At 41.0% G+C, this 24,404-nt stretch overlaps 2 protein-coding genes across 4 annotated transcripts in view; one reads left to right on the forward strand and one right to left on the reverse strand.

Annotated features, from left to right (window-relative positions):
* vps33b (VPS33B late endosome and lysosome associated) lies at positions 1–13,122 on the reverse strand. Of its 2 annotated transcripts, none has more exons than XM_088334037.1 (24): positions 12,873–13,122; positions 12,676–12,772; positions 12,519–12,599; positions 12,361–12,422; positions 12,226–12,275; positions 11,992–12,059; positions 11,853–11,898; positions 11,672–11,766; positions 10,259–10,363; positions 10,064–10,154; positions 9,911–9,988; positions 7,910–7,983; positions 7,762–7,848; positions 7,601–7,691; positions 7,433–7,507; positions 7,240–7,304; positions 7,118–7,172; positions 7,002–7,048; positions 6,437–6,569; positions 3,414–3,487; positions 3,203–3,304; positions 3,051–3,126; positions 787–894; positions 1–219 (listed from the first exon to the last, which is right to left on the reverse strand). In XM_088334037.1, exons 2-24 carry the CDS (start codon positions 12,769–12,771, stop codon positions 140–142), a joined length of 1,839 nt encoding a protein of 612 aa, XP_088190163.1. In that variant the 5' UTR covers position 12,772; positions 12,873–13,122; the 3' UTR covers positions 1–139. The 2 variants fall into 2 exon arrangements, with proteins under 2 accessions (XP_088190163.1, XP_088190162.1); XM_088334036.1 differs by having other exon boundaries at positions 12,676–12,783.
* LOC148367214 (retinal cone rhodopsin-sensitive cGMP 3',5'-cyclic phosphodiesterase subunit gamma-like) overlaps positions 6,409–24,404 on the forward strand; it is a 25,959-nt gene continuing 7,963 nt past the window's right edge. For both annotated transcript variants that reach the window (XM_088334040.1, XM_088334038.1), the window contains exon 1: positions 6,409–6,685. Coding sequence is in view for 1 of the 2 variants with exons in the window: in XM_088334038.1 (XP_088190164.1) it covers positions 6,632–6,685 (54 nt within the window). In the remaining variant the exon portion in view is untranslated. The remainder of the gene's footprint in view (positions 6,686–24,404) is intronic.

The raw sequence follows: 24,404 nt of genomic DNA on the forward strand, positions 1-24,404 counted from the left end.
TCTTAATAAAAAACATTTATTGAAATTGCACATCTTGAATCAATACATGTTATTCTAATTTCAGCCAAGACAAGCCCTATGTGAGGTATATGTCAAATGACCAGAATGTTGTGATTGAGGTCCATCGCTGTGAAAAGCATCACACATTGTTCCCCAGCAAAGCTTCCAACAATCTTGAACTGCTTGTAATAGCAGTTGTTACCACAATAAATTTATATCCTGTACACAAAAGAAAGAGGGAAAACAGAGTACAAATATTTCAGGAATCTGCAAAATGTGGCTCACACGAGTAACTAATCTGTGACAAATTTCAATAAGGACCCTTTTTCATAAGTAACATTCTATCACATTCATAAATTAGAATTATCTGTATTGCCATTGATAACAATGTAGTGAACATTGTTTACAACCAGATTAGATGTGGCACTCCGAGATGAACATTCAATCAAGACTTTAAAAGAGAAAAATAAGATAAACAAAGAACCTTCTGATAGAGTCAAATATTTACAAGGTAGGGCTCGGAGACTGGCTTTCTATTAGGTGTTATACGAAGAATAAGTACTTTCTCTGTCATATGCCATGATCAGATTTGAATGCCAATAATTCAATATCAATACTCTTTTGTTCTTTGAATAATTCAAAATGCATTAGAAAGATAACCCACAATGCAGGAATGACACATTGATGTGAGCTGTTCATCTCACCTATCATTCCACGACAAACATCTTAGTAATATAAAAAAGTGCATTTGTGTGACCCGCTGGTATTCATTTTAACCGTGCTTACCTCTTTCTTTTCCAAGAAAACGTAAAGCTGAAATCTCAGAGTATGTGCAGCCCCCAAGGAACATGATGACGACAATGCGTTGTGCTTCATTCTTTGCTCCGTTTTTGCCTGACAAAAGACAGATCATTTTTTTAAAAAACATGGCGCTATTATAAATGTATCCATGCATCCATTATCTGCACCGCTTATCCTCAGTAGGGTCGCGGGGGTGCTGGAGCCCATCTCAGCTATCTTCGGGCAGTGGGCAGGGGACACCCAGAACTGGTTGCCAGCCAGTCGCAGGGCACACAGAGACAGACAACCATTCACTTGCTCATACACACCTAGGGACAATTTGGACCAGCCAATTAACCTGACATGCATGTTTTTGGAATGTGGGAGGAAACCGCGGTGCCCGAAGGAAACCCACGTAAGCATGGGGAGAACATGCAAACTCCACACAGGAAGGTTCGCTCTCATGACCTCAGAACTGTGTCGCACACGCGCCAACCACTGTGCTGCCGTACCGCCCATTATATATATTGTTAATATGGTTTTATTTGTATTGTAATAAAATAACACGCTTAAATAAAATCAAGGCATACTTTTGTGTTTTTTACCAAATAGCACTCGTTTTCGTTTGCACTGCACAATAGAGAGACATCAAGTTCTCAGTGTCCCTATAATAAAAATGTTTTTATAAATACTAAGTATTTTTTGCCGAGGGAATTTCATGTTCTAATGGTCTAAATATTAATTGTTATAAAGGTTTTTTTGTATGGGTCTGAAAAATGTGGGATCGACCATCCCTTCAACTTATGTATTTTTCTACTTAATTGAAGATTTTTGGCCTAGGGGCTCCTGCTGTGTTTTACACATGCACTGACTTGTTTGACATTTGCACAGAAATCAAACTTAAACTTCATTAATGTGATTATATTGCCAGTACCTTATCAAAAGGCAGCTATTTTATTTTTAAAAATGCATGCTACATTTTATTGCACGTCTTTGTTGCCGAGATAATTGGCACATTATGCATGATCGGTTTTGTTGTTTTTTTTCGAATCCTCAAAATAAAAATGATGTAAAAAAAAATTGATGTCTTTAATGCATTTCTTTAATTTGATCAAAGCAATGAAACATACTCTTATTCATAAATATTGTAATTAGGTTGAACGTAAGAGGTATCCAACAATAGTCATGTGGTGCATTATTCTTCACAGAATGCGCTGCATTAAACTTAGTCATTTTGATAGTAGGCTATGATAGCTGATATGGATTATAGATAATAAGTCTTAAATAAAACTTTACATTTGTTGCATTTTCAGAACAATTTGCTTTTTGTTTCTTTGGTCTAATATGGCTCTTTCAACATTTTGGGTTGCCGACCCAGGGCCTACAGCTCCAAAGTGAGTTATTGGCTGGAAAATACAGTTTTTAAAGCATTTTGAAAATTTCCCTATTTAGATAATGCAGCATCAAGATCGACAGGGGGTTTAGTGCCTTGCTCACAATTAAAAACTTAACCAATAACCATTGAGTTGGAAGATCTGAGCTTTTCTGAACCATTTTGATATCGATGCATAAAGTGATATTTTGTGCAAGGTATAAAATAAAAATGTTTAGTATCACCAACTATGTAAATGTATGATAGAATATATTCAGTTAAATGGACACTGTAATGTTTGACCACTGGATGACCGGGACAATTCGGAATCGCCAATCAACCTGACGTGCATGTTTTTGGAATATGGTGGGGCTGTAGAGCCCAGAGGATACCCAAGCAGGCACCGGAAAAACATGCAAACTCTCCACAGGGAGGCCGGTAGCTGGATTTGAACCTGGGTCCTCAGACCTGTGGGGCTGACGCGCTAACCACACATCCGCCGTGCCCCCAACATTTTAATGGGCGGGCCGGTAGTGAAGGTTCATTCCATCGTCCTCGCCTCCTTTTGTGGCTCGTATGAGCGACAAAATGAGGGTGTGAGTCGCGTAATTGCAATCCTTTTGGGTGCCATAGACAAACCTTCTATAGACATGCATCATGTTATGTAAGATGAATATAAATTTCTTGACCACCGAGTATAGATCTATATGTTCATGTATTTTTGCTTATTATTCAAATCAAATTTGTTTTTTTAATAAATGAAGGTTTTTTTTAACACTAGGATGTGCCAAAATGACACTCTCATTAAAAAAACAATTTAAATTTTGATGTGAATAGGATGAAACTAAAGAAAGAAACCAATGTAATGCAACAGCACGGTATTTGTTCAAGATCTTACTTGTGACAACAAACTCATTTCCATTTAGCAACTTAGCGACTTCTTCAAGGCCGGTCCAACCATCCCGTTCTAAAACCTGTGAAAGAAATACAAAATGGAGAGTCACGTCTTTGATCCGGTCGGATAAAAAACTCCGCACCGCGCCTTTTGACCTGCTCTACTAGCTTGCAGCTCAGTGGGATGTAGGCGCCACTGAAGATGTAAGCCATGTCCTTCGGGACACGAAGGTCATATTCGTCATCTGACCTCGGCACCTTTTAAAAAAAACAAAACAACTTTGTATTACCAAAAGGGTCCAAAAGTAAATCAACAACAAAATTGAATCTAATTTGAGAAAAAGGAGAGGAAAAAACAACGTTGTACCAAATTAAGTTTTCTGCTTAGAGCCCTGAAATTATTTTTCCTTGCCAAAGAAGAAAAAGCATCCGTCAACTTCCCTGCAAGAATACAAATAAATAATTAAATAAAAATACAAAAATAAAACACAAATAAAGAAGCAGATAGACAGTGCAATATTTATTCGTGTATAACGCACGCATTTTGGTACCCCCCAAAAAAAACGTAAAGATTGTGTACGTTTTACACACAAGGTTTTACGGTGGTAAATTACCATAGTTGAGCAATGATTTATCAGTAAAAAAAATTTTTTCCACATTTGCACAAGGTTTAATGCAATGGTATTCAAACCCGCATTGGAGAGATAAGTGTGCTGAATTCTTCACAACTGGACAATGAGGATTGTAGATGACATAGGAAAAGGCTTTGGCTTTTATCATCACACTATTTTTCAGTGGTGAGCCGCGGGGACCCGCAAGGCATTCTCTGCTGCCCCAAAAGATATCTGAATCAAATGATGTTAGTCATATTTTGTCCATCAATACTTATTAAATAATTCTAAATTGTCTGTCAGCTTCCTTTAATTGTTTCACTGGTCGCAATGCTTCCAGATATGTGCTTTCATAATTAAGCATTTAGCCAAACACATTTCAGCCATTGCTTGTCACTAGGCTCAGAAATTTAACCGGAAGCCTTGAAAAAAATCCAGAAGGTAGTGTCCCGAAACATCTGTCTTCGAGAAAGCTGTTGGTTTAGTCAATCAGAATCCGAGTTGGCTTCCGAGAGCCCTTTAGTAGGCCCTGAGTAATGTCACCGGTTTCACAAAATATGTTTGGTTAGGGGGAGATAATCCACAAAAAGAAATTGCCCCAAAAGCTGTCAAACTTTAACAGACCTAGATATGCAAGGAAATATATTGTGCTAATAGCAAATGGTCAGACAACTCCAAAGCAAGCAAGCCTTTCGCAAGTGGGAAAAGGTTTTGTACGCCACTCTCAGCCTAGAGGTAAAATCTTAATTCCAAACCCAATCCCGATCCAATCCAAATTTCGGGTCGGTTAGTACGTTGGAACTCATCTCTCGCTGACTTTTTTGAAAATTAACTACGCGTCATTGTTCTTCTTTGTCTCAGTCTAGATAGTATTGTTTAACTTATATTTTGTTACAAAAAACAGGCGTTACGTGTCGCACGTCGAACCCCGAACACCCAAACGCTCCCCACCCCCTCCCCCCTTTGCTCAGTCTGCGTTGCCCGATCGGGCAACGTCAGACCCAGAGACTGGCCGTGCGGCGAGGGCCAGGCTCGGCCAAAACCACATCTACTCCTCCTGAGTCCTCACAAATAAAATAGGAAAAATGACTTCCAGGAGCCGGTTCATAGAGCCTCTTCGTTCCAAATGTCACATCACTAATTCAGACTGGAGTTAAAACCATAGGCGTAAAATCCATGGCCCGCAACTGCTATTCTTACGGTACCATATTGTTGAATACGTCAGGCAATGTTGAAATTCATTTAGTGACAACAGCAACGATAAACACAAAACAAAAAACAACGTATTTATTTGATGTCTTTTATAGTCTAATTCAGTGTCCAATAAATTATTTTAATCATGGCCCCACAAATTCATCACAATGTTACCGTAAGTAAAAATAGCGTGATTATGAGATAAAATTGAATTACCGTGAATTCCGTACTATAAGCCGCTACTTTTTTCCCAAACGTTCAACTCTGCGGCTTATTCAGTGATGCGGCCAATTTATGTAATCTTTCTAACAGCCCCCAGCGGCGCTCGAGTACAAAAGGTAAGATTTAGACCGGTGGAATATATGCGCCGAGGAAGACTGCAACTTCTTAGCTTGTGCACAATTTAAATCAGCGTAGACATGTCCTCACCATGTAAATTGCAATAAGAAAGGCACATGACGCAGCTTTCAGGCTAAGAGCAATCGAGCAGTCCGATAAAGAAGGAAACAGAGCTGCTGCGCGTAAACTTTACTTTGCGAGTGTGTTGCTAGCGTGTTTTTGAATAAGGGAGCGTGGGACGACGTCTATATGGCAAAGTCTCTTTCCCATACTGGGGAAGACGATCTTGATAACGTCAGTTATAAGGAGGAAGATGAGGACGGTTTACCGTGACTTCTACAAGTACCATATATTTTTTTTTAACAGACCCGTTGACTGTGTTGCGAGCGTGTTCCTAGTACCGTTTTGCTACCCTTCACAGGCACGGTTTGGGATGAAAGTTATAATATTATTATTAAAGCTTTGAAAACTCTCTCGGTGTACCGTCTTTCTTTGTAAATATATGTAACCATGTATAATATGTATTTGCAACTGTATATTTTTGTAATGTATTTATTTTAGAGACTTATTCTGATACGTTTTCCACGGGCGAATCAAAAAGAAGGGGCAAAAACAACGGGGGCTGAGTAAAGGTGAGACAATAGTGGATATATATTTTTCCCATCCTTACCTTTGGAAATATACATTTTTTTTCCCTTGGATTATTTTCAACGGGACCCGGACTCTGCAGGTCTGCATCAAACCTTAGGTACCGGTATCATTTTCCGTTCATTTATATTCAGTTACAATCGCGGTACTCAAAGTCGCGTTTGGGTTAATTTTGTGATTGCGTTACATGTTTTAATGTGGGCGCATGCAGCTTATGTACAGGTGCGGCTTGTGTAAGTACAAAAGCGGTTATCTTCTTAAAATGTGGTGGGTGCGGCTTATAATCAGGTGCGCTCTATAGTCCGGAATTTACGGTACTTTTCTTGTTTCATCAAAACTTGTAGTGGTTGAGAATCAGCGCTTTTACCGCCGCAATCTGGGTTTGAATCCCATTGCGGTAGTTCTCGACAAAATGACCTACAATGCTAAGTTTGAACTGAGAAAAAGCGAAACAAAATTTTACACTGCTTATTCATAAAAAATTAAGGGTGTACATTATACACAAGTGTGCGTTTTACACGAATAAAAACAGAAGGTCGGTAGTTAGATAATTCACCTCAGACTTCTCGTACAATAGAAAACTTAAGCCTGCTCATACCTGCAGTTTTATCATTGACGAGCTTCCCCACTTTACTCTCCATGACAGTAAGCGTCTCCGCCTGCTGTTGCTCCACCAGCATTCCAGACTGCTTGAGGTTTGCAAATGTGAGAAGATGCTCCACTCCGTAACTCTAAAGAAAAGTCAACAGACAAATGATTGACCGATGCACACCACCAAGCTGCCACGCGACCAATGTTGGGACAAAAGCGTACAACTCTACAGCAGGGGCCTCCAACCTTTTTGAAGGTGAGAGCTACTTTTTGATACTAATTCGCACAAAGGGCTACCAGTTTGGTAGGCATTTCTAAAATAACTTATGTTATTGTGATGTTGTAACTATGTTATTACCAGCTTCATTATTCGAAGTAGGGTCAAATAGACTCAGTCAACCACTAAAAAAATCATTTTATTAGAAATTAACAATGACCCAGCACTGGTAAACTATTTTTATGAACAGGTCCACTTCAGCTGGTGCCCGTAAATTCTATGTTGGGGACCCAGCCCCTATACTGTGTTAAAACAAAAATGAAAGCCCAAAAGAGTAGCAAACCCCAAATCTCACCTGCAAATATTGTGCTTTTAAAGACCGGTAATCTTTCGGCAGTAGTCCTGCAAAATACACAATTCAAAAACAAAACAAATAATATAATACTCAAGATTTGTTTTACTGCTACCTACCATTTTCCGTTAAAGATAAAAGACAAAGCAGTCGAAGACTTTCTGTCATTGAGACCTAAAAGGAAAAATTACACCTGTGTATAAAATTGTGGCGCAATACTGACTGTTTTAAAAGAACTTACCTGTCTGTTGATATGTTCCTCAATAAAGGAAATACATTCACGGATTTCAAAACCTTCGAGTAAAGCTGTGTGAAAAACAGGCGATATTTGGGTCAGTACGACGAAATCATTTTTAAGGCAAGAAAACGCACAAATTAGAAGGATGTCCACATCCAGACAGTGATAACTGAAAAACCAGGTCATAGTCACCTACAATGTTCTGTTTTTAAGAGCTCCTGGAAATCCTGTTTTGTTTTCTTCTTCATCATGGACTCACTTGCACTGATGTCTATACAAGATCAATGATAGCCAAAAGGTTTATGGAAAACTAAGCATGTCGAATCTAGCAGGCGCACATACATGATTTCTCTATCACACTCACGCAGGCTCAGGAGTCGATGTTCTTGCTTCAACCCTTTAAGTTCTTCTGACACAAATGTTTTCATCTGCTTGATGTCCATTCCTCTGCGTTTCTATTGAATTTCAACAGAAAATGTTTTACTTTAACTATTTTCAAAGAACATTGTCCTTCTTTTGACGTACATCATACGCTGTTTGGAGGTTTCTGGCTTTCTGGCTGAGAAAGCTGAAGACGTTGGAGAAATGCTCGTTTCTGATTTCATTGAAGACCTAATTAAGAGACAAACAACTTGAAATATATGCTTAACTGATGAACTTTGGCAGCGTTTACCTTATCTTGAGAGTTCAGCATGACTTTGATGCTTTTGTCTGAACTGGAAACATCAGGCCCGAATTCCACACATCCTGCGGAGGTTAAAAAAATAAAAAAAGATCAAAAAGATCTCAAATCCGCCAAATCATTACAACTTAACGTTACAATACAGCTACAATACATTGGAAAGGCAACGATGGATCCAGGATTCTTATTACAACTTAGCTTTTGTACATCAACATAATTTATAATGATACTGTGCATTTTGTTTTAAGGTATAATTTTCCTTTAAGAATGCACAACTGATGTCCAATACATCCCTCAAAGGGATGTCCTACACGCTGCTTTTTATAAATTAGGGTTGCCCTTCCCAATACAGGTTATACTAGATTTGACAATAGATTCACAGCAACATTTTCTTTGTCGCATAACAAAGGTCTCGTGATAACGCAGTATTCGAACACTAACAATGGCCCAGATACCCAAACAAACGCACAGAGAATAACACTATTACTGTGCTGAGGTTTGGGGAAGTAACGATAAAACTTCATTAAAGTCACTTGTCATACTGCAAAAAAGAGCAGTAAAGATTATTCATCATGTCAACTATTTAGAACACACAAAACCACTTTAATTCAATCAAAACTGTTGACATTTTCTGACATTGTATTACATCAAACAGCAATTATCTTCTATAAGGCAGAAAACAGGTTATTACCACAAAATATTCAGAACATATTTAAAAATCGGGAGGTTGGCTATGAGTTAAGAGGGAGTAATAACTTCAAAATCTTAAATGGAAGAACAACATTGAAACAATTCTGTATTTCTACAGCCAGTGTCAAACTATGGAACAATCTGTGTAAGGACCTATTAAAAATATCCGTCAACTCAAGAAAAGGTACCAAAATATGATACTTAGTGGTTATAAAGGAGAATGAACATGAACAATTTCTGGAGAATTGATTCATTTATGTGTGTGTGTGTGTATCTGTATATATATGTGTGCATATTTGTGAATATATATAACTCATTTCATTAGCTGCAGCGCTTATCCTCAGTAGGGTCGCGGGGGTGCTGGAGCCCATCCCAGCAATCATCGGGCAGTGGGCAGGGGACACCCTGAACTGGTTGCCAGCCAATCGCAGGGCACACAGGAACAGACAACTCGCTCGCTCATTCACACCTAGGGACAATTTGGACCGGCCAATCCACCTGAAATGCATGTCTTTGGAATGTGGGAGGAAACCGGAGTGCCCGGAGGAAACCCACGCAAGCACGGGGAGAACATACAAACTCTGCACAGGAAGTCCAGTAGCTGAATTTGAGGAAGTTCCCAAGACCTTAGAACTGTGCTGCACACGCGCTAACCACTGCACTGCCGTGCTGCCCGAATATATATATATATATATATATATATATATATATATATCCATGTGAAAGTATACATATGGGATTGTATGAGTTTATATACACGTAGGATTGTAGACGTTTATATGCATGTATGTCGGTGTATATATGTTCATATATTTATATTTGTCTCGTTTCTGTAAAGGGGTGAGAGCTAATAAGCTATGCTTCTTCTCACTCCTTTTTGAATATGTCTTTTGTTTTCTATTCCTTCGTTTTGTGGTTTATGTAGCTTCCTCATTTTTCCCATTTCCATTTTGACATGTCTTCATTTTCTGACATTTTTTGACAATGATCAGGAAGCCTTGCACTGCTTGTGATGCATATTAACAATAAATATATTACAACAACTGTATTGTCATGAGTGTCAGTTTTATGTTTACATTATCATGAATTTTGTGAAGCTCCAGAAAACACATCTTAAAAGTAATTTTAGCTTAAAGAGTAATAGTTTGGCACCTGGGGACCAATAATTCTCAATATATATTATTTTAGACCAATAACTGTGACATCACTACCTGTCCAATAAATATTGGTGGGATGATTACGTGTATCCTAAGCTTTATCATGTTAAAATATTTAGTGTACACTGAATAGTTTGTCACTCACCACATTTGATCCTGAATATGTCATCCACAAGACCTTCATAAACCACTTGTGAGCACATAGCAGTGACAAAGTCAACATCTGTAGAGACATTGTATAGAATAAGTGAGCAAAGTTTAGCATGACAAAAAAGGAAACTGACGCACAGGTCCTCACCCCTATCTATTAAAAAAACACTTCCTATTTCAGCTTCCTGAGCCTTCTGGTCTCCATCTTCCACTTGCTCTCTCCAAGACTCGTATGCCATCTAATCCAAGACAAGAACGAAAAGAATGTTGACTACCTATAATAATAAAATATAGTAAGTTACATTAAATTCAAAAAACATTTGAATTTGTGAAAAGATACTACCTTTGAACACCTTCCAATACCGTAAACCTTTGAGAAAGGTCCGTAGATGGAGTGAAGAAGCTGTAGAGCGCTGCCAGCTGTCCTCATCCACCGCAAGTCTCCAGCCTGTGTCAAAATCAAACAGATGTGCACATGACATAAGTCCATCGTCTTAGTTTACAATCTGGTTGACATGAAAAAACAAAAAGGATCACTCAGGTTTTCTTTTTCGTCATGTTGAGGTTTTTGAGTTTTTCCTCGCCCTCATGTAGGTTTTTGATCAGGGAATGGTGTAATAATAGTCTGTGGTTTGCCATTATCTGTGGTCTGTGCAGCCCTTTAAGACTATTTGGGATTAAGGGCTATACAAATAAACATGACTTGACGCGAAGGGTTGCATTCCCAAAAAGTCCTGCAAAAGTCAAAACCCGCAAAGTAGAAACATTTATTTATTATCAGTAACATAGAATATATACCACTGTAACAAATTAACAACTATAGATCTACAAATAAAACCACAGAAAACAGAATTGCAGATGAATGAATGGTCTTTATTGCCATTATACAATGGTAAAACAAAATTGGAGGGCTTCTCCGTTCAGTGTCAGAAAGCGATGCTGGGTAGCTGCACGCTAACATCGGGGATACTTGGGTTGAGCTAAGTCTCTGTTATGATTAAAATACAAGCGTCACTAATGTAGCGGTTTCCCACAAGTTATAGCTCCAGGTCATCTGTTTCGTGGGTACTGGAGGATCTGGTTTTGGTGAGATACAGGCTCAGCAGGGGTAGCTTGGCGAGTTGTCACGAGTCTAGTCGCAGTAGGGCAGACTTGCGGCGCCGCTTTTGCCTGCTCTCCCGCCGCCGCCTCAGTCTCTTCTCGGACCCGATTACATTCAACAGAGCACCTGGTGATCAGCATTTCTTTGCGCTCTTCTGACTTTTCTTTAAGTCCGATTTAATTGATTAACTTATTTTCAATGTAACGAGCCGCTAAAATACTACCATTTGCCTTGCTTCACAGTCTGTTTTGTGTTGTGGACACATTGCCTTTTGTGCCCGCCAACCCAAGCTGTTTGACTGACAGCATACACCAGCATATTACAGTCACGCACGCAGTCACGCCCACCCAAGACACACACACAATCCTCCACCGTTTATCATCTGCTACAGAACAAATGCACGATGAAAATCTGGATACGGTGAGCGATTACTGTATTCTGAAAAAGTAGAACAGTTAGTTAAGTGATTGCTATTGTCCTATGGAGCAGATGGAAGCTATGTTTATTTCTGAGGTGCAACTGACCATTTAATCCAGGTGTAGCTCAGTTAAAATGGATATAAAGAAAACAATCTGAGCGTTGATTGTCCCATTTACAAATGTATACTCATCAAAATTCTGGAAATTTAACAAAGGCATGGTGTGTAATATCTACCAGGTAGGTGTCTTGAAAAAATTCAGGAAGCTCCAAACTGATGATGTCATCATCCAAAGGTAGTAGATAGAAGGCCCATTCATCCATTGTCACATCTGATAAAATGCAATTTATAATAATTACAATTCTCTTAAAGACAGACACACGAAGCAATGGGTTCCAGGTGTACAATAAATGATACCTCCAAAGACGCCCTGCTCCTCCAGCACCGTTTCACATGCGTAAAACTTTAAGAAATGACCATAGACAGCACATCACTTTCAATAACTCGAGTGCATATTAATCCATTTTGATTGTTTGAACAACAGAATACGAGGTACCTTCTGCGGAGTAAATATGATTTTGTATTTTCGAAATTTCCCGAGTGCTTTGTCTGCATTTGCCACATCTGCAGAAAAAAATCAAAACAGGAAAATAGCAAAACTATTGGAGAAAACACCCCATAAATTCTAATGTGATATAAATCTATTCATTTAATAGGCTCAAAATGTTGAATGATCGATTCTAAATAAAATGATTCAGAGAATGAACATTTAAAATGAGGGCAAACTTACCACATATCCACTTGACCGTTTGTACTCTCGGCCGGATCAGAAAACAAAGCCTCGAGAGAGAAAGACATTTTCATTGTGATAACTCCTGGCTTGTGTTTCCATGCAATATGTAGGTTATCCATGATAAGTACTCACTGATCTGATGTACTAATTATGGGTTTCTTTTCTACTTTGTATAGTTTGTCAACATCGTGTTGCTGTTGGAAAAACAGAGTGACAAAGAAAGAGTTGACATTTTAATTATGATGTAACGCAGTTAAGATTTAATCAATGAAGTGAGTCATGAGGGTTACTTTCAAGATTGCAACGTTGGCGATACGATCCAGCGGGCTCATCAGGTCTGCCTCAATAAAAAGGTCCTTCTTTCCTGGAAGCTGTGTGAATAATTAGTATGATGGTGAAGGCTAACGCTCAACAAATGCATATATTATTATTAACTAAAATGTTCACCTGTTCCAGTAGGTAGACGAGCTGGTCTCTGGCCAGTCTTTTGAGGAGAGAGAAGTCGGGCAGCGCCGGTGAATCTTTTCTGGCATTGTAAGCCATGCTGCCACAAAACTGCACCATTATGCAGGGTTTATAGACAAATAAATAATATTTATATGTAAATTAAATCTTTAAAGAACGAAAATGCAAAGCACACTAACCTCGGAGCTTCACTATTTCCCTCCTTGATAGCTAGAGCCGAATGCTAAAAACAAACTCAGATTGTCCACAAACAGTTGACAATAATGTCATGACATGCTTGTATCAAATCGGTTAGAGTAAACTTGTGAATGATGTATTTATTTTGGTTAAAAAACATAATAGATGGGTATGAAACGATAGCATTGATGATCTTGGAGAACTGACAGCGAGTCCTGGGAGGGGTTTCGTTTTCTTCGCATTTGCTGCTGTTGGAAAATGACGTGTATACCGCCATCTACAGGAATTAGTTGGCCCGATATACACGTACTGTACTACGATTTTTTTTCAGAACAAATACCAAAAGGTTTTGCAATACGATAACAATGCAAAATTCAAAATAGATGTTCATCCATCCATTGGATGCACTGCTTATCCTCATTTGGGCCGCAGGGGTGCTCCGTGAAGCCCACCTGTCTTCGAGCATTACAGTATTTATACTGTATACACACACACACACACACACACACACACACACACACACACACACACACACACACACACACACACACACACACACACACACACACACACATACATAAATATATATTTTATTTTTTTCCTATCCATTATCTGCTCAGCTTGTCCTGAGTGGGGTCGCGCGGGTGCTGGAGCCCATCCCAGCCAACTTTGGGCAGTGGGAAGGGGACACCCTCAACCGGTTGCCAGCCAGTCGCACGGCATTCGTAGACTCAGTCGCTCATTCACACCGAGGGACAATTTGGACCGGCCAATTAACCTGACATGCATGTTTTTGGAATGTGGGAGGAAACCGGAGTGCCCGGAAGAACATGCAAACTCCACACAGGAAGGTTCGATCTCATGACCTAAGAGCTGTGCCTCACACGCGCTAACCACTGCCCCGCCATGCTGCCCCATTTATATATATATATATAATAATAATATAATAATAATAATTTCCTTGTATTGTCATTCTGTGTAACAATGTACACAGAACGAAATGTCGATTGCACCTGACCCGTTGTAGCGAGCCGATGCAGCCGCAGCCAACAGAGGGCGCCGCCGACCACTTTTTAAGTCTTAGGAATGACTCGTATACTGGTATATACAAAACTCAATTCCAATGAAGTTGGGAAAGTGTGTTAATTGCAAATAAAAATTGATCCAAGTAAATTGCAAATTCTTTTCAACCCATATTTAAATGAATGCACAGCAAAGACAACATATTTATTGTCTTCACTCATAAACTTTATTGTTTTGGGAGAAAATCATCAACTCTGTAATTTGATGACAGCAACACGTGCCAAAATAGTTGGGACAGGTGTCAATAACTACTCAGAAAGTGGATGAATGGAAATCAACCAACTATTTGCAGGTGAACAGATGAATTAGCAACAGGTGAGAGTTGTTACTGGGTATAAAAAAGGGAGACCCGAACAAGCTAAGTCATTCACATGCAAGGATGGGGCGAGGTTCACCTCTTTGTGAACAACTGCGTGAGCAAATTGTTGAACAGTTTAAAAACAACATTCCTCAAAGTACAATTGCAAGGAATTTAGGGATATCATCATCTACAGTCCATAATATTGTGAAAAGGTTCAGGGAATCTGGAGAAATCACTGTGCGTAAACGGCACGGCCGTAAACCATTATTGAATGCCCGTGACCTCCGAGCCCTCAAGCGGTACTGCATTAAGAACCGACATCAATGTGTAAAGGACATCACCACATGGGCTCAGGAACACTTTGGAAAACCACTGTCAGTCAATACAGTTCGACGCTATATCCGTAAGTGTGGGTTAAAACTTTATGTTGCAAAGCGTAAGCCATTCATCAACAACATCCAGAAACGCCGCAGGGTTCTCTGGGCCCGAGCCCATCTAAAATGGACTGATACAAAGTGGAAAAGTGTTCTGTGGTCTGATGAGTCAGTTTTCCAAATTGTGTTTGGAAATTGTGGACGTCGTGTCCTCCGGTCCAAAGAAGAACAGAACCACCCAGACTGTTATGCACGCAAAGTGCAAAAGCCAGCATCTGTGATGGTATGGGGGTGCATGAGTGGCCAAGGAATGGGTAACCTGCACATCTGTGAAGGCACCATTAATGCAGAAAAGTACATTCAGGTTTTGGAACAAAGTATGTTGCCATCCAAACAGAATCTTTACCATGGGCGCCCTTGCTTCTTCCAGCAGGATAATGCCAAGCCACACACTGCACGTCTCACGACAGCGTGGCTTCGTAGTAAGAGGGTGCGGGTGCTTGACTGGCCTGCCTGCAGTCCTGACCTGTCTCCCATTGAAAATGTGTGGCGCATTATAAAGCGCAGAATAAGACAAAGGAGACCCCGGACTGTTGAACAGCTGAAGCTGTACATAAAGCAAGAATGGGAAAGGATTCCACTATCAACGATTCAACAACTAGTCTCCTCACTTCCTAAACGTTTATTGAGTGTTATTAAAAGGAAAGGTGATGTAACACAATGGTGAAGAAGCCCCTTTCCCAACTACTTTGGCACTTGTTGCAATTATAAAATTCTAAGTTTATCATTATTTGCTTATGGAAATAAAGTTTATGAGTTTGAACATGGATAATCTTGTCTTTGTGGTGTATTCATTTAAATATGGGTTAGAAAAGGTTTGCAAGTCATTCTATTCTAATTTTACTGACATTTTAAACTTTTTCCCAACTTCAATGGAATTGACTTTTGTATATATATATATATATATATATATATATATATGTAACCGCGTTGTACGTGTCCCACCAAAGATCCACATTCACGCTGGACTGGATGATGAGGTTTTTATTATTACAGTTCTGCAAATGGATGAGTCACAACATTAGCTTTTTCTGCTGGGTTTGATCTCTTTGATCTCTTTGTAGTACTCTGGTTAAACTGACAACAAAGCATATCAAAGAGCTGTCTTTTCACTTTACAGAAAATACATTTTAGAATATCACAATACATTTATAAATCTTTGCATTTTAACAAGATACTTTTAACAAGAGATCGTATAGTGGATTTTTAACGTTTACAATGAATTCAACATGTTTTTCTTTACTCTGAATTTTAACCAACATCATCCTTTTTTAATGTATATGAAAAAATAGGAATAAAAACAATAATGAGTATAAAAATGGGTACAATTTACCTGCAAATGGATGAGTCACAACATTAGCTTTTTCTGCTGGGTTTGATCTCTTTGATCTCTACAAGGGGAATTAATATTTAGTAAAACAGAAACAAAACGAAAATAAATCAAAACAGCTTGACAATATCAATCACATTACTATGCATGGTGAGAGATTTGTCAGCTGGGGTTATAATGTTTAAAATTAACTTATTTTGTGGAGCACCAAAAGATATGTCTTACCTTTGTAGTACTCTGGTTAAACTGACAAAACCCCGCCTCCTGGTCACATGTTAGAAGCCAAAACCAAACCCCACCCCATACCAGCAGATGGCACTGTTGGACTCAGCATTGCAGGACATTTACCAAAAACTATACACATATTTTAGCAGGAATTTCAATAAAATAAAAGTTATTATTACACCCGTTACATACACCCCCCTGAAATTCTGCTAAATATGGGAGTGCTACACTAAAAAGAAAAAAAATCACATGCCAAAAAGGCAAATACTGATGAAAAAGAGGACACGAAAACTGGTACAGTATTACAAGGAACAAACTGAAGTGCATGTCAGTTCTAAAACTCTCCCAAAAAGGAGTGTGAAAAGAAAGGAGGCGAGCAAACTCCTAACTAAGCACAGACTCAAAGATGCCTGTTACATCTCTGAAATATCAAACATTGTTCCTGTAGTTGTAAGTGCTCACATAGGCACAATTCTTGTTTCTTACTCAAGCTTTGTTACTCAAACTGAAAGTGCATCTCTACTGAACTTAAACTAGGAACTTGCAGATATTGCGGACAGATGATTGTCACCTACCACATGGTCATTCATCTGACAAATAAGACGACTAGGAGGCCTGATGGACTGGCGGACCCTAAGACCATAACGGTTAGGTTGAGCACAAATAACCTGAGCTTGAAGGTCTGGGGCAGTCAAGTCTAAACAGTCAGTATCAGGGGAGTCTGCGTCCAGATGGTCAGTGTTCAATGGGGTCTCGTCTGGGAGACCCATACCCAAAGGGATCATGTTTTCAGAGCACTGTGATGGGCTTTCCGTATTGTCACTTGAAGTATGGTCAACATCTTGTTCGGGGATGTGCTGACTTCCTCGGCTGGATGTATCAACACTGCGAGAGTCGGACTGGGCATCAGATCTGCTGTCTAGTGAGTTATCCTCTACCTCTGGATGAACTTGCTCTTCACCTGCCTGTATCACCCAGTTTACTGTACGGACATCACTGTCTTCAACCGCGTCAGGTAAATCAGGGCATACATCACTTCCATGCATAGCAGCGTCAGACTCTGAGTGTTCAGATTCGCTGGCCAGATCATCCTCACAGGGCAAGAAGCTAACAGAGAGCAGCAAATTCCTGTGAACTACCTTCTCTTTGCCCGTCAGACAATCCTTGACTCTGTAGACATTGAGATCAGGCTTGACTGATATGACTTCATACGGGGTTGACTCCCACTTGTCTGCAACTTTGCGTTTCCCCGGGACACCTCTGTTGGCGATCAACACCCGGTCTCCCACGACGAGAGGTGATCCTTTGGCCCTACGGTTGTACAGCTTGGCATGACGAGTCTGTTCTCTGAGAGTATTCCTCTGTACAATCTGAGCAGCTTCATGTAGATCTTTCTTCAGATGGCGTACAAAGTCAGAGTAGCTGACAACAGCATCATTGGTATTAGCATGTCGATACATGACATCGACAGGGAGACGAGGGATCCTACCAAACACTAGGTAAAACGGTGCAAACCCTGTTGTCTCATGCTCTGTGCAGTTATAGCAGAATGTGAGCTGCTGCAGCATTTGTGGCCACTTTGCTTTGGGCTGAGGGGGAAGGGTTCTGATCATATCTCCCAATGTTCGGTTGAATCGTTCTGCGATGCCATTTCCCATGGGGTGGTACGGAGTGGTATGGGATTTCTGCACCCCTGCCATCTCTAGAAGCTCTTTGATCAGTTTGCTCTCAAAATTAGCTCCCTGATCAGAGTGGATACGCCGTGGGAAACCATAGACAAGGAAGAAATCCTGCCACAGACGGCGAGCAACTTGTTTGGCGGTTTGATTTCTGCAAGGGAAGGCGTGCGCCATCTTGGAGAAATGATCAGTTACGACCAGGACATCTACAGACTTGTTCTCTTGCTCAGCAGTCCAAAAGTCTATACAGACCAACTCCATAGGCTCAGAGGTGACTATGTTCTTGAGTGGTGCACGGTTGTGTGGTTCCGGTGTTTTCCCTACTACACAGCGCTGACAGGATTTGACATAATTCACAACATCACGTTCCATGCCATTCCAGAAGAATCGTTGCCGCACCAGAGACAAAGTACGGTTCTGGCCTTGGTGACCTGCTGAGTCATGTAAACCTTGAAGGACTTTCTGTTTCAATGAATCAGGCACCACAAACTGGAAGATTTTCTTGGCCATGTGAGGATCTTTCCTTATTTTGTAGAGCATGCCATTCTGTATGGTGAGTCTGCTCCAATGCTTCAGTAGTTTCATCACACTAGGCGACTCGACAGCTCTCTCACGCCTGGTAGGTCTCTTGTGTCTATGCACAAAGTACATGGTCCTGCTTATTGTGTTGTCCTGTTCTTGTAAACCAACAAGCTGACTCTGTGGGAGTGCCGTTGACTGATCTCCCTTCTGCAGAAGATTGAAGTTGGCGTCTGTTCCCATCACTTGACCCACGCCACCAGTGGACTGAGCACTGAAGACAGCAGCAACCTCTTCTGATGTCACAGAACCATTGGAGCCTGATGGAATTGCCCTTTTTACTGACTCGTCTGATGTCCCAGCACTCTCGTCTACAACAGCGTGACAATTGTTGGATACTCTGAACACCTCTTGCACAGTACTGTTGTTCACCCTGTTGACTTGGTCCAAGAGCGAAGTATAGGGCTCGGTAACAAGGCGATGACCCACACATGACCGTACAAATGGCTCACGGCTCAGAGCGTCGGCTACGATGTTCTTTGGTCCGGGAATGTACTTCAGGTCAAAATTGTATGCAGCTAGCTTCGCTACCCACCGCTGTTCACACGCATCAAGTCTTGGTTTGGTCAAAATGTATGTAAGTGGGTTATTGTCGGTCCACGTGGTAAAGTGTCTTCCTTTCAACCAATGGCTGAATTTATCACATACCGCCCATTTCAAAGCAAGAAATTCGAGCCTGTGTGCAGGGTAGTTGAGCTGGGAGCGAGAGAGCGTCTTACTTGCAAAGGCGACTGGTCTGGCTACTTTTCCACCAGGTGGCAGCTGTGACAGGACTGCTCCAATCCCATCAAAGGATGCGTCGACAGCCAGAATAAACGGCGCATCAAAATCTGGGTGGGCCAGAGTGACACCTGTCACGAGGTCGTGCTTCAGTGTTTCAAAGGCGTTCTGGCATGCATCAGACCAATCTGCAGGCGTCAGCTTCACTTGACCTTTCTTGCGGGCTCTCTTGCGCTTATGCTTGTCACCAGATTCAGATGTGAGCCTGAACAGAGGTTTTGCCTTCGCAGAACATGCTTCAATGAAGCTTTGGAAATACATCACCATGCCTAGAAAAGATCTGATTTTACTAGGGCATGGCGTCTTGCCATCCGACTCCATTAGATCAGTGACTTGTACGTCATTTATCGCTCTCACTTTCTCGGGGTCAGTCCGAATTCCATCCTCACTGATGACATGCCCAAGAAATTTCACAGTCCGTCTGAGGAAAAAACACTTTTTGGGTGCGAGCTTGAGGTTGTGTTCCTTAAGGCGAGTAAACACCATCTGCAGGCGTTGGAGTGCAACTTCCTCTGTGGGGGCAAACACCATCAGATCGTCGAGGTAACATAATAGGCTCATGAAATTCTGATCACCAAATATTGACATCATCATCCTCATAAATGTTGCTGGGCTGTTGCAAAGTCCCTGGGGGAGCCGGTTGTACTCGTGAAGGCCGAATGGTGAGGAGAATGCCGTGTACTTTTTGTCGTCAGGGTGCAAGGGGACATTGTAGTAGCCTGACGTCAGATCCATTGTGGAGAAAAAGGCATTTCCCCCAAGTGCGGCCAAAGCATCAGCTTGATGCGGTAGTGGGTAGGCATCCTTTATGGTTCTTGCATTAAGCCTTCTGAAATCAGTACATACCCTTAGTTCTCCATTCCGCTTCCATATGAGAACAAGCGCAGATGCATAGTCGCTAGTCGACTTCTGAATAATTCCTTTCTCTTCCATCTCGTTCAGAGTCGTCCTCAGTTTTTCATACTGACTTGGTGGTATACGTCTGTAGGGTAGACGGAACGGCTTATCATCAACAAGGTGGATACGATGTACAAACTCTTTGGCCTCTCCACAGTCCATCTTATGGCGAGAAAAGATTGACTCGAATTGTTCGATGATATGAAGGAGCTTGTCTTTACACTGCAGCGAAACCTCACATGACTTCAGGTCAATGTCTTGCAGTCCCAGAGCTTCCAATGCACGCATCATGTCCTCTTCTGACCTGGGTCGGACCTCTTTGCTCTGTACACTCTGCACGTTGCACTTGACCTCCTCTGCATTGGGCAGGTCTTCCGCTGCGATACAAGGAGACACATCTGCAATTTTCCTGTTTCTTCTCAGCACCACAACTCTGTCCGTGGGATTAAAGACTTTAACAGGCACCCATCCATCTCCCCAGAGTGGAGTAACAACTCGTCCGACAAGGACTTGTCTGGGCGCAGCCTTAGATTGGGTTGGCTCAACGACCACTGTGCTGCCCGCTGATGCCCCGGCCAACTCAGGTAACTTGCCCCAAATAACGTACTCGGTCCGTGGATTCAGCGTCACGCAACTCTTGATCTTTACTGTCCCTACCTTGTCTGGAATGCAATCACCTCTCCATCTCTCTGTGTTGGAAAGCATTGACAGGAATTGACTGTGGTTATCGGACAGACCGTTGTCAGGAGTGGAAACTAATCTCCAATAGCCATCAGTACTTTTCAATTGAGTCAAAATATATTTGATGGCATTGCTACCAAGGATCATCTGTTCTGTCTGGCCTGGCACCACCATTACTGGTATTATCATTTGGCACCCGTAAACTGTGACGTGAATGTCGTACATATCTCTGGGAGAAACTTGGTGTCCACCGCAGCCTACAATGACATAATCATCGGCCGTGTAACTAATCATATCAGGGAATTGCTGCAGGAGGTACTTAGCTGTGTCCTCACTTACTGTACAAGCCATCGACCCGCTGTCCAACAGCGCTCTGAAAGTGGGGCCTTCTTGCACAAGTACAGGTGTGTAAAACAGTTCGTCAGTCTCCGCTATTCTCTGAAACCCCTGAAAGATCAGCTTCTTCGATGGAGGTATCTTGTTGCTATACAACTCATAAATTGATTTATTGTCTTGCATGTCAGGCTTCACATTAGTGGTGGGAGGTATACTCAGTTGATCTGCACTGTTCTCCCCTAAGCGCAGATCAGTTAGTTTCCCTGAGGCAGCGGGACAACTTTCGTCACTGGACAATCACGTCGAGAATGCCCTGGGGCATGGCAGTGAAAGCAAAGGTTTTTGTCTCGGCAATGAGAGAGAGCACTGTGTTCGACTTCTTTGCAAATGATACATGGCTTGGCAGTGAAACCATTTATTCTGGCTCCAGGTCGCCTGGTTGGAGCTCCCCCTCTCTCTTGAAACTGGTTCGAGGTAACACGTATCAGAACTTTCTCCAACATACTAATAACGTCCGTTAGAGAGACATACTGTGGGCTCGAAGTCTGAGGTGGCTCGTGCACGAGGGTTGGACCATGGTTCACCTCAGCTTTGTGTACAGCAATTTCCGCTCTATTCGCAGGTTGTTGTAGGGAATCTGCTTTGTAGCTCTTCTCAGCGTGGTATTCATTCAGCACCTCTAGTACCTCACATGCTGACCACTTTTCGATGGTTTTTGATCTGTAAGTGAGTGCCAGTTCCTTGCATGGGCAGTTCCTAATAAATATGCGAGTAACCTCTATTTCAGGGTTGTCAAATGTTTTGCCCTGCTCTCTCAAGCACTCAGAGGCAAGGTCAGCTGCTCTGTTTAGTCTCAGCCAGTAGTCATAGGGGTCTTCCTGGTCTTTGGGCAAAGTTGAATAAAAGTCAGCTAAAGGGACAGCAGAGTACTTGGTACAGCTAAAGTATTTCCTGAGAAGACTATAAATCATGTCAGGGCGGGTATAGACGTCTATATTACTGTTTCTAATGCTAAACCTAACTACATCTTTAGCTTTTCCTCTCAAATGTATAAGGATTTCCTCTGCTTGCTCTTCAAGTTTCACATCACTCCTTTTTATAAATGTCCTCATTAGATCTTCCCACTCATGTATTGTTATTGAGTCTGAGCCATCCCCAATAAATGACGGCGGTTCCTTAACCTTTCTCTGCGTTACCACCTGACTCAATCTGTTTGCTTCATCTTGTGTGGCAGCAGCGTTAGGAGCTACTATATTATGTGACTGTATATTTGAGAATATGCTATCAGCCAATTTATGTCCTATCTCCTGAATAATATTTGTCATGTGATCAGCTAAACCCTCAGAAATTTCACTCGCGGAATTTGGCGTAGATGTGGGTCTGACCTGAGGTGAAGGTAGGCTAGCATGTTGGTCAGCTGCATTATGGGTGCTCACACTGGAACTTGCCTCTACTCTATGTGTCGCACCACCTGGGGTAGAACTATTATCAGAGGGGATGGGGGTAACCATGCCCCTGCCCCTGCCAAAGTGAATAGGTGTGTCAAATTGTGGAGCTAACACATTGCTCTGATTAAACATGTTTGAAAGATTAACAGAAAAAAATGTAAATAAGTCAAAATCACAAAATAAATCAGCAGCCTTCGTATCACTGTGACACTGCACTGTAATGAGCTAAACAATATCGCTCATGTAACTAAAATTTCAAATACTGTGAGCTCATGTGGCAGGTAGGACAGTCCTCGGTTCGGCGAGTTTGATAGAAGTCACGGGTCACGGCACCAATGTAACCGCGTTGTACGTGTCCCACCAAAGATCCACATTCACGCTGGACTGGATGATGAGGTTTTTATTATTACAGTTCTGCAAATGGATGAGTCACAACATTAGCTTTTTCTGCTGGGTTTGATCTCTTTGATCTCTTTGTAGTACTCTGGTTAAACTGACAACAAAGCACATCAAAGAGCTGTCTTTTCACTTTACAGAAAATACATTTTAGAATATCACAATACATTTATAAATCTTTGCATTTTAACAAGATACTTTTAACAAGAGATCGTATAGTGGATTTTTAACGTTTACAATGAATTCAACATGTTTTTCTTTACTCTGAATTTTAACCAACATCATCCTTTTTTAATGTATATGAAAAAATAGGAATAAAAACAATAATGAGTATAAAAATGGGTACAATTTACCTGCAAATGGATGAGTCACAACATTAGCTTTTTCTGCTGGGTTTGATCTCTTTGATCTCTACAAGGGGAATTAATATTTAGTAAAACAGAAACAAAACGAAAATAAATCAAAACAGCTTGACAATATCAATCACATTACTATGCATGGTGAGAGATTTGTCAGCTGGGGTTATAATGTTTAAAATTAACTTATTTTGTGGAGCACCAAAAGATATGTCTTACCTTTGTAGTACTCTGGTTAAACTGACAAAACCCCGCCTCCTGGTCACATGTTAGAAGCCAAAACCAAACCCCACCCCATACCAGCAGATGGCACTGTTGGACTCAGCATTGCAGGACATTTACCAAAAACTATACACATATTTTAGCAGGAATTTCAATAAAATAAAAGTTATTATTACACCCGTTACATATATATACAGTGCATCCGGAAAGTATTCACAGCGCTTCACTTTTTCCACATTTTGTTATGTTACAGCCTCATTCCAAATTGTATTAATTTAATCTCTTGTCTCAAAATTCTACACAAAATACTCCATTATGACAATGTGAAAAAGTTTTTTTTTAACTTTTTTTGAATTTATTAAAAATAGAAAACTAAGAAATCACATTTACATAAGTATTCACAGCCTTTGCCATGAAGCTCAAAATTGAGCTCAGAGGCGTGTTCAGGAGAGTGATCAGACATGTAGTCTCTTGATAATCGCTTGCCGTGCACTGCTGAACGTTTTGTAATCGCTCACTGTGATTGCCTTACTGATCCAAAATGGCCGACGACAGTACAATGGATTTCGTTCTACAGCTTGCTTTGAGCGAGTTGGCTGATATGAGCGACAGTTCGCATATTGACACAGTTAAGGTTATCCTAAACGCAGTGGAAGGGTCATACCTGTCTTGCATTGTTCACAAACATTACCAGGCAATGTAAGACGATATATTACATCGCCAACAGCACTCGTCAGGGTGAGATCCTCCATCTTCTGCACTGTCGACGCCATGTTGGAAATCAAAG

Source organism: Urocampus carinirostris, chromosome 4 (genome assembly GCF_059441175.1).
Source record: "Urocampus carinirostris isolate Australia breed hairy pipefish chromosome 4, RoL_Ucar_1.0, whole genome shotgun sequence".
Classification (NCBI taxonomy): Eukaryota; Metazoa; Chordata; class Actinopteri; order Syngnathiformes; family Syngnathidae; genus Urocampus; species Urocampus carinirostris.